The sequence below is a fragment of the Panthera pardus genome, unplaced genomic scaffold (genome assembly GCF_024362965.1).
Source record: "Panthera pardus isolate Hobbes unplaced genomic scaffold, ASM2436296v1 HiC_scaffold_24, whole genome shotgun sequence".
Classification (NCBI taxonomy): Eukaryota; Metazoa; Chordata; class Mammalia; order Carnivora; family Felidae; genus Panthera; species Panthera pardus.
The window spans coordinates 41,436,541-41,450,115 of record NW_026526810.1 but is presented as its reverse complement, the minus strand read 5'-3'; the positions used below and the strand labels follow the sequence as shown (position 1 = coordinate 41,450,115).

Genomic DNA, 13,575 nt, shown 5'->3' with positions numbered 1-13,575 from the left:
AACAGATTCCCACCACTGCTTCTTACTGCGCCGGGTCTCAGGTCTTATGCTGTTTTCACAGTTTGTGCTGTGAGGCCAGAAAAATAAATGGAGCTATCCATAGTGGGATCACCAAGCCTTTTTCCTTTTTGTACTCCAAAAGGTAGTCTGTGATAGGGAAAGCCAGAGGCACTGTAAAATTTCAGTATGTGCAGAAGATGCTATAACAGTTTAGTAGGAGTTTAGTTAGTAATGGTAATTAAAGTTGCTGCTTTAACAAATAACTAAGAAATAACTAAGTGTGCAGTTTATGCCTTGAGTATATATCTGTTTATACCCATATATTTATTATAGCCACAAATTTCTTTACTTTCCACTAAACATGTTTACATTCTGGAATTCTTCACTCAGCAAAGACAGGATGAACAGAGAATAAAACACAGTGTTATTAATTAATTAATTAATTTATTTATTTATTTATTTATTGAGAGTGAGAGTGAGTGTGGGAAGGGCAGAGAGAGAGAAGGAGAGACAGAGAGAGAGAATCCCAAGCAGGCTCCACACTGTCAGTGCAGAGCCCAACACGGGACTTGAACTGATGAACCTTGAAATCATGACCTGAGTCAAAGTCAGACGCTTAACTGGGCCACTCAGGTGCCACAAAAATGATGTCTTTGAGAACTATGATGAACCCAAAATTAAATGCTTTTTCTCTGGTGTTTCTGTGTTAGAGCTACAAAAATAAATATTTATAGTGGCATGGGTCATATGTAAGAGCATTATTTTGTACATAATTTAGATAGATTTTACATGGGAAAATAATACACCTACATAGCCCTCTCAGGCAATTTCTGAGTTAATCTTAATTCTGACCATTTGGTGATATTTCCTTTTTACATTCCTATTCTACGTACACCACATACTCACAATAATTTATCAGAGCTCACTCTACTAGAAGTGAACTGTAGAAAGAAAATCAGATGTCCAGAAGTGGGGGAAAGATAGATACCACATTTACCTGACGTTTTGCCAGTTTGCTCACAGTGGTGAGTCAAAGACCAACAGTGACTTAAGCAGTACAACATACACAGTGATGTAATAAAGGTAATTCTTCTCTTTCCACCAGTAAGTCAGTTCTTGTGTCTCTATCCAAAAACTCTTTTCCCAACTGGTCAGAAAAGAAGGAAAAAGGAAAGTGCAGTATGGGCTCACTCACCTAAACCACTGAGAGTATAGAGAAGGTCACTGGTGTCTAAGAAAATGGGTCCATTTTCCTGCTGCCCTTCTTCTTTGTAGTACAGTTTGTAGCCCTGAATGGCTGCTGTGTCCTCAGCATCTTGCTGCCACTTCACAGAAATGGTGGTACAATTCAGAGGCTCCAAATGTAACTCTGGAGATTTAGGGGCTAGAAAAATTCACCAGAAATATATGTATAAAAAATCTGTAATTCATACAAATACACACAGTTTTAAGCCAACAGTTACAAAATAAGTTCAATTCCAAACTTTTATACATATATATATATCTTTTAAAATTTTATTTATTTTGAGAGAAAGAGAGAGAGCATGAGACGGGGAGGGGCAGAGTGAGAGGGAGACAGAGGATCTGAAGTAGGCTCTGCACTGACAACAGAGAGCCCGATATGGGGCTCCAGCTCACAAACCGTGAGATCATGAGCTGAATGGAAGTCAGATGTTCTACTGACTGAGCCACCCAGGTGCCCCCAAAACAATTACATTTTAACTTTCAAAATTCCACACTGGTATTAAACTTGGAGACCAAATTAATCAATGAACAACAAAAACCTCAGTCACCTTACATTTCACGTTATTAAACAAACAGGGTGTAGAACTTTTTAGCCTTACGGTCTTTCTATTAAACTGATGATTTAAAAAAAATGGTAATAATATTAATTAGGTCTCTATTAATATTTAACTTTTGGTAATTCAGTTTGATTTGGACCCACCACCCATCTATGAAGACTCTGCTAAGCAACCTAAGAGAGTAACCAAAAGTTTCACATGCTACTGAGCTTTAGTAAAATGGGACTACTCAACAAAAAGTTTAAAATTATTTTCAGTTACATCCATGATCTATGGAATATTTTCATTCATAAAACACAATTTAAACATAACTTAGATTTATTTTATTTTTTTTAAAGATTAAAAAAATATTTTTAAAATATTTATTTTTGAGAGAGAAAGAGAGACAGAACAAGAGTGGAGGAGGGGCAGAGAGAGAGAGAGACAGAATCTGAAGCAGGTTCCAGGCTCTGAGCTGTCAGCACAGGGCCGAATGCAGAACTCAAACTCATGAACCATGAGATAATGACCTGAGCTGAAGTCAGATGCTTAACCGACTAAGCCACCCAGGCTCCCCTAAACATAAGTTAGATTTAAAAAGACCAAAAATACTGTGTTATTTTTCCTCAATAGTTTCTAGAAATTTACCTTTCACACTTGTGGCTTTGGGTGTCCTATGTGAAGTCCACACTGACGACTCTCCCAGCCCCACTCTGGTAGCAGCAGTGATCCGCACCAGGTAGACACTATCAGGTTTCAAGCCCTCCAGAAGGTACTCATGTGTGGTCCCTGGGAGCTCCAGAACTTGGATGGAATTCTCAGTACTGAGGCGGAAGGACAGGCGATACAGGACCACTTGGCCCCGCCGATACTTGGCTGGGATCGGCAGCCAGGAGATGAGGATGTCAGTAGGACTTCGACTTGTCAAACTAATTTCAGGAGGTCTCAAGGGAACTAGTCATACAAGAAGACAGGTTGCTTATGAATATTTAGAATCATTTTTGTCAATCAGCCCACCAGTATTCACTGAATTCTCTTAAGAGCAAGACGTAACATAACAAAGGAGAGATACTTTCAGCCCTAGTGGTCAAGGTTTTCAGTTGAATAGAGATCACAAACCAGAAAAAAGAAGGAAAAATAATGAGGGATGGTCAAGAATAGAGAACCAAAGAAAACAAAATGTCACTAATAGTAAAAGCCCAAGTCCCCACTGTAACTTCATACAAAGTCCTATCTACTCATACAGTTGGCTTCTGATTAATTCTGTGCCTCAATCTCCTAGTGCTTTCCACTTGTTCCCTCCACTCCAGCCCTTAGCAATTTCCATTTCTTCTGTCTAGAGTGTACTTCCCCCATTCATCTGCCTAGCCAACTCCCTCATTTTCATTTCCTTCAGGTTTTCATTCAAATGTCATCTATTCAGTAAGCCCTTCTTGGGTGACTCTGCCTCATCTCAAACCCTCCCAACATTTCATACTCCCCTCTTCTGCTTTTTTCTCCTTCTCTTAGATAGTTATCAATATCCAACATAGCATATAATTATATAATGGATTGTTCATCTTGTTTATTTTGGGGTGTTTTTTTTGAATGTTTATTTGAGAGAGAGAGAGAGACAGAGAGAGAGAGAGCACACACACAAGCTAGTGGGGAAGGGGCAGAGAGGGAGACAGAGGATCTGAGGCAGGCTATATGCTGTCAGCAGAGGGCCCCATGTGGGGCTTGAACTCATGAACTGCGAGATCATGACCTCAGCTGAAATAGGATGCTTAACTGGCTGAGCCACCCAGGCACTCCTCATCTTGTTTATTGTTCCTCTGCCCCTTCTCCCACCAGAAAGTAAGCTCCACGAAACCAGGGACAATTTTTTGCCTCCTTTGTTCACTACTAAGTAACACATAGTAGGTACTCAATGATTATTTGTTGCATGAATGAAATAATAGGTGGAAAAGAGAAAATCAATTAAGCATTTCTGAGTCCTTGATGTGTACGCACTCATGAATTCTGACAAAAACCAAAGGAAGTACTCTGATCATTTCTACTTTATATTGAGGAAATTAAGGGACAAAGCAGTGAAATCACTTGCTCAAAGTCACACACGTTGTTAGTGAAGTCGATGTAGGCAGACTGAACAAAGCCCACATTCTTATCCCCCCTACTTTACTATTTCCTACATAATAACAGTTTTTCTGTGACAGGGTTATGTAGAGATTAAATGAGATAATGGAGAGAAGGTTTTTAGAATAGGCAGGGGTAAGCCCTCCAAAAGTGTCAGTTCCAACTGCTACACACTGCTATGTACCCTACGAGACCCACACATTTCAGTTTGAGATACATGGGCTTACGAAATGGGCAGAAACTCGTGCAGAAACGTGAAAGCCAGTGTCAGAAGTCTCATCTTTTCCAGAGAACAAAATGAAATTTCACTAAATAAAAAAGTTGTAGAGTAAGAAAAGCTTTAAAGGAGAAAAACTTCGAGACCTTAACATTCACTGGAACTGACAAGCTTTAACAAGTAGCTTACTATGGTTAAACCCCTTTCCTTCAAAGACATAGGGAGGAATATACCTCATACACCAAACCCCCCACAAACCCCAGGATAACACCCCCACCAGCCTGTGTTTCACCTTAGATATGCATGTCAGAGGTAAAATGGGAGGAGATAACTAGAGAGGTCATAAGTACTGTGATTCACTCTAAAATGAAACAGACTCTTAAGTGAAAACAGAACTTGGAATTTAGCAGCCAGATCACTAATATTGTTTTCATTTAGTCATACTCTGAATTTATAAACATCTAAACAAGTGGCATTAACAGAGATGTATGTAAGAGATCTGGGAGCAAATAAAGGAAAAGATTTGGAAATCATTAATACAAAAAATGTTTTGAAAATTACAGGTGGACCATTTTGTGAGGATGAGAAACACCTGTAAAGGGAGAGCAGTATAATTAGGTATATGTTAAATCATTCCCTTTTCACAGTGAATGGTACAAAAAGGCCTTCTAGAGCTGCTAAAGAGAGAGATGATGAATCAGAGGGAGAGAATCAGTCTCAGGATTTTCCTAACGGATGAGATTTCCCACCATTGTAAGAATATATGGAGGCCTGCCTTCAAAAGGACTACAACTCAATTTCTAACCCATGATCAGTTAACAAACTGAACTACTATTACTTTCCTCCCTAAGCAGAATAAACATAGTATATCTAAAAATAAACTAACTGCTGATTTTACGAGAACTTTTTTAACTAATAAGTTACTAAATTTCATAAACTACCCGTTTCAGAAACCCAAGACTTCTGACCTCTTGTCATTATATACACTCTATTTATGCCTAGAAAATCTCACATTTTGTTCTACTCAGTTAAAGAAAACTTCAATGGTGAAAAAATATTTTAAAAACTGCAATTTAAACTGGGAAACTTGAAGAAACACAAGAATTTTGTTATCAAAATTTATGTTCTGCATTGTAAGTTATAAAAGCTCTTTACCCATATCCTATTACTGTCAAAAAGTGACAGTCAAATTTGAAATGGCAAACTAGCCTGCTGGTTGCCACCCTTGTTTTGGTTATTTTTTTAACCAAAAAGAGGATATTTTCTCTACTTTAAAACACATTTATTTGTTGAAACTGATTAAACACATTAATGTTCATTCTAGACTCGTGGTTTCTTACCATCCTCTAAAGTATTCTGCGTCACGTGGTCAGACATCTGGCTGGCTCCCATTGGCATATATGCCACGATGTAGAAAGTGTAATTGCTAGCAGGTTCTAAGTCATCAATAATATAATGAGTTGTGTCATTTCCAATGACTACTTGATACTCTTCATTATTTAAACCTGAATTAAAGAACCAGTGTTTGAAAAAATTATGAATATTCAAAATGAAATTAATAAGACCATTTTCCCTCCCTGGTCCTCCAGTCTTGTCTCTGTTTTCTTTTGTGACCCTTTAAAAAAATATGAATGGGAAGGTCTTAATTTCTAAAAGTAGTCGTTTGAATTTTTCCCTAATAAATCAAACTGAAAATAATTAATCTTTACTAAACTTCATTGAATATCTAGTCAAAACCCACAGCAGAGACAATGTACAGCAGTAGCACAACAGAGCTTAACACTACAGAATACTGTAGTTCTTAACAGTGGAAGTTTTACTTGGTTAAACTCATGGCTTTCTTCTTTTAACCATGAATCTCAGAGAGACAGTAGGAATGTAATGGCTCTGCTCTTTTTAAAAACAAACCAAGCCAAAAGTTGTCCTGCAAAAGATCTCATTTTGGCCCTAGAGATTCTATTAAATTTGACTGACACAAGTTGTTCTTTTTATTTATACTGAAAGCAAAAGATCTAGGAGGCACAGAATGTGCTTCAAAACACTTTGTTCCACAATGAGCTTTTTTCTTCCCAAAGGGGAAAAAATTCTCAGCGATTCTTAATAAAATATGCATGGCAAGGTATAGAAAAGAATTTGTCTTTGTGGGATTTAATTCCTACAGAGCCAATCTGTAAAGTGGAACAAGAGCGCTGGCAGCTTTGTGAACCGTTCACAGTAAATGCATGTCAACTTCATCAAAACTCTCTAAGGACGAAGGCCCTTCTCCCCACACTGGATTTATAAACAAAACAGAAGGCAAATTCCACTATTAAGTTTTCCCACATTTCTGAATTAACTTGATAGCATTTTAATTAGACAAGATTACAGCCATTTCACAACAGACAGGCTAATGGCTCGTTAATTAGGAACTGCATAGTACGATTTCTGACCTACCAAACAAGGTCCTTGAGTTCGAATTAAAAAGCCTTGTTCTGTCTCTGAATAGACCACTGAGCCGCATGTGGAGGCTCTAATGAAACAACTATAATAGCGAACAAGAGTGGTCTCCACCAAAACCAGCATTCCTTTCACCTTCCTAAATCACTAAGAAGGGAATTAACATACTCCAACATGCTCAGTTAGACTTTCATTCTTCTGGCTACCACAAACCCTGATTTAAATTCAAAATATTCCTTTTCAAAATACTACTTCAAAGTACAAAAAACAAACAACAACAAACCACTTGTTTCTATGGATAATTTTATCATATCATTTTTGGGTGTTGGAATTTGTTTTTAATGTCTATTGCATAAAAGCTAGACTATACGTACAACTAATATTTATGGTTTCTATGAGAAATCAGTAGAGAAATCTCCAGGATTTGTAAGTAGCTTTTCCTTTCCCTTTTTTTGCCAAAGAAAAGAGTAGGATAAAAAAGATTCAAAAAAAAAAAAAAAAGAGTTAATAGTTCTGACTAAATATTTTGAGACAGATTTGATTGCTACTTTTATGTAATATAGGACATATCAATAGACAGTGTCCTGTTCAGAGTTTTCTATGTGACTCCAGAAAAATTTCAAAACATATAAAATCAACTTATGGGGATTTGAAAATGTTTATTTCCCCCCTTAAAAATAACATGCTATAGTGACCATAATTCACCATATTATTTTATGAAGCAATTACACCATTGTTCCTATGTAACTGCATACTTGAACTGGTATATTAAGTGTTAAAGAATTTATATCTTGGCTGGAATGAAATTAATCAGTCCACTGCTCTGTAATGTTTAGCAGACAGAGCTGGTACTTATTTCTAGACATAAAAACCTTAAACTATACTTACATACACAAAGTATACAATAACAAAAAAATTAGCAAAAATTGATATGCAGGTGATAGAGTGATTATTTAATAAAAGAGATAAATGCCATAGAACTTCAAAAGTATTTTCTGAATTATGTAAGATGTCATTCACACTGAAAACAAATTACTGATGCCCAGTTCCACTTGAAAATAAACTCCTCACATTGCTTACCTTCTGCTTTCATATAGTGCACAGAATAAGCGATGACTTTGTCTGAATTATAAAGTGGCCTCTCCCAAGCTAAAAGGATGGCTGAACTTGACATGGTTTCAGCATGCACATTGTAGGGAGCACTGGGTCTGTCTTCCGACATTACTACGGTCAGTCTGGCTCTAGATAAAATAGATCCTTGGCTGTTTTCAGCCATGCACTGATAAATGGCATCATCTTCAGGAATAATCTGGTTAATTACCAATTTACTGAGGAAAGGAAAAAATATTTTTATGAAAAATTCTAAGAATGATGTAAAACTAAAGTTAAACCGTTGCTAAGTTCACTCTCATTTTAAATGACAGAAGTTACTAAGAACAAAAAACTGAGTCTGTAATCAACCCTACCAAAAACACCTACGAGTTGCTTAAAATCACTCTCATTTTCTGAGTCTACCTAAATAAGTAATAGTGATATCCAAACCCCATTTGTTTTAGGTGATAGACTAATCTCTTTTAAAATTTGGTTTTTATTAAGGAAGTATATTATTCTGTAATAGCATCTAATTTATATAATATTGCAATGTTACATAAAATTGAAATCAACCAGAATTTTAAAGTTTTGTTAAATATATCACAATGTTATTAGAAGATTCATATTTACACTAATAAAAAAATGAGTTCTTAAAATCATTAAGTTTGAACTGTGGAAAAACTCCTGGGGATTCAGTTATTTCCTTCTAATTTTCTTATTTTTGGAGAGAAGGAAAAGAGACCCCCAAAGGGTTAATATACTTGCTATTAACTTATCAGCTAGTGGCTTACCAAGACTAGAACCCAGGTCTGAGCGACTGTCCAACACTTATTTCATTATAATCTATCACTTCCATAATCCACATATAAAGTACAAAAGGATATATGGCATGCTGATGTTATCATCTTAATTTCTTATTTATTTTATTTTTAGTTTAAAATACCAAGGTAATTTAAATATTTGATATTACAATCATTTCACATAAAAAATACTAAAGCCATTATATCTTAACTAAAATAGTAGCAAAGTGACATAGCTTACCTGTTGTACATTTTAATTCTACCATTAGAATGTATCTTCCTCCCATTTTTCAACCATGACATTTTGGGTGAGGGGATTCCTTCTGCTTGACATACAAATCGAGCAGTGCCAGCTCGAGGCCTTGTTAAACTTTCTGGCCATTCAACAAATGAAGGAGGAGCTATTTTTAAAGAAAAAAGAAAAGAAAAAAAATTCTGTGTTCCAGTGATACCAAGGGTTAAGGAAGAGTACAGCAAAGAGCCCAAATCCCATCCTTGAAAATATTTGACATTTGCAGCTTCTTATCTACACTCTACATACATCTATCCAGATGCCTTCTCTCAGCAGTGCTCATGTAGATGTACACTTTCTCCCTATTGAGACCCTCTGTGTAAACACACTAAAAATATGTATACTATAATCCTTCTTAACTAAGCCCAAATATATAGTCACTTGCAAATGCATACAATCAACAGATTAAAATTTTAGGCTGGTGAATGGATATGTGGGTAGGTAAGAAAGAGATAAAAGGGAAGCTTAAACACGAAGGAACATAATGGTATGCAAGCAAACAGGATGATGACTTAAGAACGATAGCTAACATTTTAACATAGGGCTATGTCTCCTAAAATTCATTATTGGATTACAATTGTTTATATAAACCTTCATATCAATGCTACAAAGTTCAAGAAAGGAAGAAGTAAGCTATCAATGAGATAGAACAACAACTTCTAAAATACAAGATTCTCCTGATTGCAGAATGAAAAAAGACATACCTAATACAGTTAAAGTTGCCATAGCAACAGTAAAGTTGCGTGTGCCTGGGGTTGTGGCCCGACAAACGTACACTCCAGCATGTTGCAGTCTGACATCAGATATCATGAGATTACCATTTCCAAGTACCCGAGTGTTAAAGACATCAATGGACTTATGATCTATTTCCAAGACAATATTTTAGTTAAACCAATGTAACATATGATCTAAAATTATATCAAGAGATCACCATCTAACCATATCATAAAAAGTATAAAATGTGCTATACAAAAACCTTTTCTCTACACACTGAAATGCCAAAAGGATAAAAGTCACTTAAATGCTAAACATGTGTTTGGTATATAAAATAAACATTTTATCAGTTTCATTAGCATGAACAAAGTTTAAGGTCTTTTTTTCCTTGGGAAAACTTACCAAGGCGGCTCCAAGAAATGATTGGTTTAGGATTTCCTGTGGCCACGCATTCCAAAACAACAGTCTGATGAAGAGACGTTGTTATGTTCTGTGGGCCTGCTATAATGGTTGGTGTGTAGAAGGAATTAGACTCTTCAACTTTGGGGAGGAAAAGGCACAATATAAAAGTAAATTATAAATAAGATATAACAAGTGAAACAAGTTAAAATATCTATTCTTAAGTTATTCACTTTTTAAAAAATAAATTTATTGAGATATCACTCACTTAACAAATAATACACCACTTTAACTGATTCAATGATTTTTAGTATTTTCGGAGTTGGGAACTATTACCACAGTCAATTTTAGAACATTTCCATCACCCCAAAAAGAAACACCATACCCATTAGCAATCTCCTCTCCCCACAGCCTAACAACCACTAATCTTTCTGTCTCTTTGGATTTGCCTATTCCAGACATTTCATAACAAAGGAACCATATATTATATGGTCTTTTTGTGACTGGTTTCTTTTTACTTAGCAAAATGTTTTCAAGATTCATCCATGTTGCAACATGTACTAGTATTTAATTTCTTTTTATTGAGTAATAATAATAGAGTAAGATTTAATCATATAGATACATCACATTTTATTTATCCATCCTTCAGCTGATAGACATTTAGGTTGTTTCCAGATCATTCACTTTTAATTCAGGTCCAAACATTCATTTAATCCTTTAGCTAATCTTGTTAAGAATTTATGTGACAGTGGGGAGAAGTATGAGAGTGCTTTTGTCTTTAGTCTTTCATACCAGGTAGCTAACAGATACTATGTGATATTAAAACATAGCATTAAAAATATAATTTCAGTTTCTTAATGTTTTCCAAAGAGATCTTTAAAAAAAATTTTTTAATGTTTATTTTTGAGAGAGACAGACAGACTGAGAGTGGGGGAGGGGCAGAGAGAGAGGGAGACACAGAATCTGAAGCAGGCTCCAGGCTCTGAACTGTCAGCACAGAGCTCAATGCAGGGCTTGAAGTCATGAAGAGTGAGATCATGACCTAAGTCAAAGTCAGATGCTTAACCGACTGAGCCACCTAGGTGCCCCTTCCAAACGAATTTTTTTTTTTTTTAATTTTTTTTTTTTTCAACGTTTTTTATTTATTTTTGGGACAGAGAGAGACAGAGCATGAACGGGGGAGGGGCAGAGAGAGAGGGAGACACAGAATCGGAAACAGGCTCCAGGCTCCGAGCCATCAGCCCAGAGCCTGACGCGGGGCTCGAACTCACGGGCCGCGAGATCGTGACCTGGCTGAAGTCAGACGCTTAACCGACTGCGCCACCCAGGCGCCCCCCAAAGGAATTTTTTTAACCTTCAAGTATCTTTTAGGAATCTGTGGAAAGTTAACATTCATATGAAGTTCAATAATGTCTTTCATACAGATTTTCTTCCACTATATTCATGTAAATTTAAATTATTTTAAAATAAAAAACTAGCATCTGTGTATAATTCCATTTTAATAAAATACATTTTTTTTCATATTCATCTCTTCAGCTAGTTTCCCTTCTAACTATGTTCATGTATGGCAAAATATATAAAATTATGTTTATTTAATGTTAACAATGGTTATTTCTGGATACTAGAATTGGGGGGATATTTTTGGGGGATATTTTTAACTTCTATCTTCGTACTTTTTTACATTGTTTAATGGAAAACTTTTTAATTTGTACTCTTATAGACAATACTCTTTATAATATGCATGTATTATTTTTACAAATGCAAATTATAATTTTTCTTAAATCAACAAAAAAAAAGCCAAACTGGAAACAAATATATCTTTATTGACAATGGACAATTTTGGTGGAAATGGATAATTGTTTTTATCTTTTTTGCATTTTATATTTTAAAAACAAAAGTGAAATATTTACAGAACAAATATTCATTCTTTCTTAAAGATGTTGATATAACATAAAACAAGCATTACTGTGAAAGAAGAGGTGCCTAATAGGGGTAAAAATGACAATTTCCAACTAAACTACAATAACCTAAATGAAATTAAAGTACTACTTTATGGCATACTATTACAGCCAGAGAAGGAAAATTAATAGCTGGGTCAATAAATCTGAAATAACTTCTGTGCTGTACCTGGAATCACTGTTAGAGAGGCCTCCATACTTTTACGTCTATGGGCCACAGTAGCAGCAACACAACGATAATTTCCAGCATCCCTTTGGCCAACATCATAGATCTGCAATACTCCTGTTGGTAGGGCTGTTATCCTGTTATGAGAAGAAAGATGATTAAATTCTTTGTAGAATTCATCTCTTAACATGTATTCTATGATTAAGATTTAATATATTCAACCTTTTTAAAGAACCAGATGCAATAGTTTCAAGACCCTTAAAAATATTAGCTTGATTCTATTGTTTTCATTTGGGTCACTACAGTTCTCTAAAAGCATAAATAATTATGCGGTATGTGGTCTGTGAAATCTATCAGTCTAATTTTACACAGAGTTACATTTGACATTATAGCTTATATAACTGATGGTCTAACGCTTAGTACAATTTTTTCAAGTCTTGATTTCTTGCCTATAAATATACATGCATTCTCCAAGGTACACCTGAATGTAAATTTAAGAAAAAACTTTCTTGAATAACTTCTTTCAACTCAATACCCTAACATTTTAGCAAGCGATCTTTATCTACTTTGGAATACTGCTACTCATTAGGACAGGAATCAAACTTTTGGAAGTTGCTACTAAGTTCTTGATCCTTAAACCTCAACTACCTTCAGAGCACAAGTACGTGTGCACATGTGCATACGTGTGTGTGTGTGTGTGTGTGTGTGTGTGTGTGTGTGTGTGTGTGTGTAGTGGAGACAGGGGAGTGGAAGGTGGAGACAGAAGTGGGCAGCTATCAGGGCATACATAGGAGACCCCTACAGTAGTATTGCTATTGGCAGCAGTGAAGGTCTAATTTAGTTTCCTAAAACCTTGAGCTATAAACCAGTGGTCTTTTGGTTGGAAAAGATGTTTGAGGAAAGCAACAAAGCAGTAAGATAGGTTATGTGAATTATGACCTAAACCAAAAAACAGAACTTATTTTCCATGTGTCAGAGACTGATGATCTAATTCTTTGCCTCAGTCTGAAATGTATTTAAGAAGTTGGTAATTGCTACTGTAATTGAAAATAAGCTCCGTAATGGTCTTTCCCCATACAAGTCTCGTGACATCTTCATTATTCCTGTATCATCTCCAAAGACAAAAGCTGAATTTACCTGTCCAAAGTTACAGGTAGGGTTGTCCGATTGAATTCCCATGTTATGACTGCAGGAGGGTTTGAAGAAATCTTGCATGCAAATCTAGCAACTCCACCTTCATGGACCTCAGTAGAAACTGGCTGAACTTCAAATGCAGAAATAGCTATAAGACAAAGTTTGACAAATTTAGAGTAAGTACATTCACTATTATACCGTACAGTACTTGGAAATATCATGCTAGATATTATGTATCAGACTTGAACTCTTGCCCAGACATAAGACCAACACAACTAGCTCAAAGAAAATTTAGGGAATAATTTTGGAAAAAACACTGGCAGTTGCCTAGCTCAGGGAATCTGGTCTTTCCAGGATGAGATTCTCAAGAAACTTGCAACCTATCTGGAGAAAAAATATAACCACAGCAAAAACAAACACTTAATAATGATATGTAATCACATACCAAACTGTGTGGTACAAACTTGCAAT

General features: G+C 35.7%; 1 protein-coding gene across 1 annotated transcript in view; it reads right to left on the bottom strand.

Annotated features, from left to right (window-relative positions):
- The window catches only part of PRTG (protogenin), a 132,847-nt gene that overhangs the window by 59,258 nt on the left and 60,014 nt on the right, over positions 1 to 13,575 (bottom strand). Inside the window, exons 3-11 of the mRNA XM_019442031.2 lie at positions 13,108 to 13,252; positions 11,974 to 12,107; positions 9,850 to 9,987; positions 9,438 to 9,596; positions 8,683 to 8,842; positions 7,630 to 7,877; positions 5,454 to 5,618; positions 2,430 to 2,735; positions 1,196 to 1,384 (exon numbers count right to left, since the gene is read on the bottom strand). Coding sequence (XP_019297576.1) covers positions 1,196 to 1,384; positions 2,430 to 2,735; positions 5,454 to 5,618; positions 7,630 to 7,877; positions 8,683 to 8,842; positions 9,438 to 9,596; positions 9,850 to 9,987; positions 11,974 to 12,107; positions 13,108 to 13,252 — 1,644 coding nt within the window. The remainder of the gene's footprint in view (positions 1 to 1,195; positions 1,385 to 2,429; positions 2,736 to 5,453; positions 5,619 to 7,629; positions 7,878 to 8,682; positions 8,843 to 9,437; positions 9,597 to 9,849; positions 9,988 to 11,973; positions 12,108 to 13,107; positions 13,253 to 13,575) is intronic.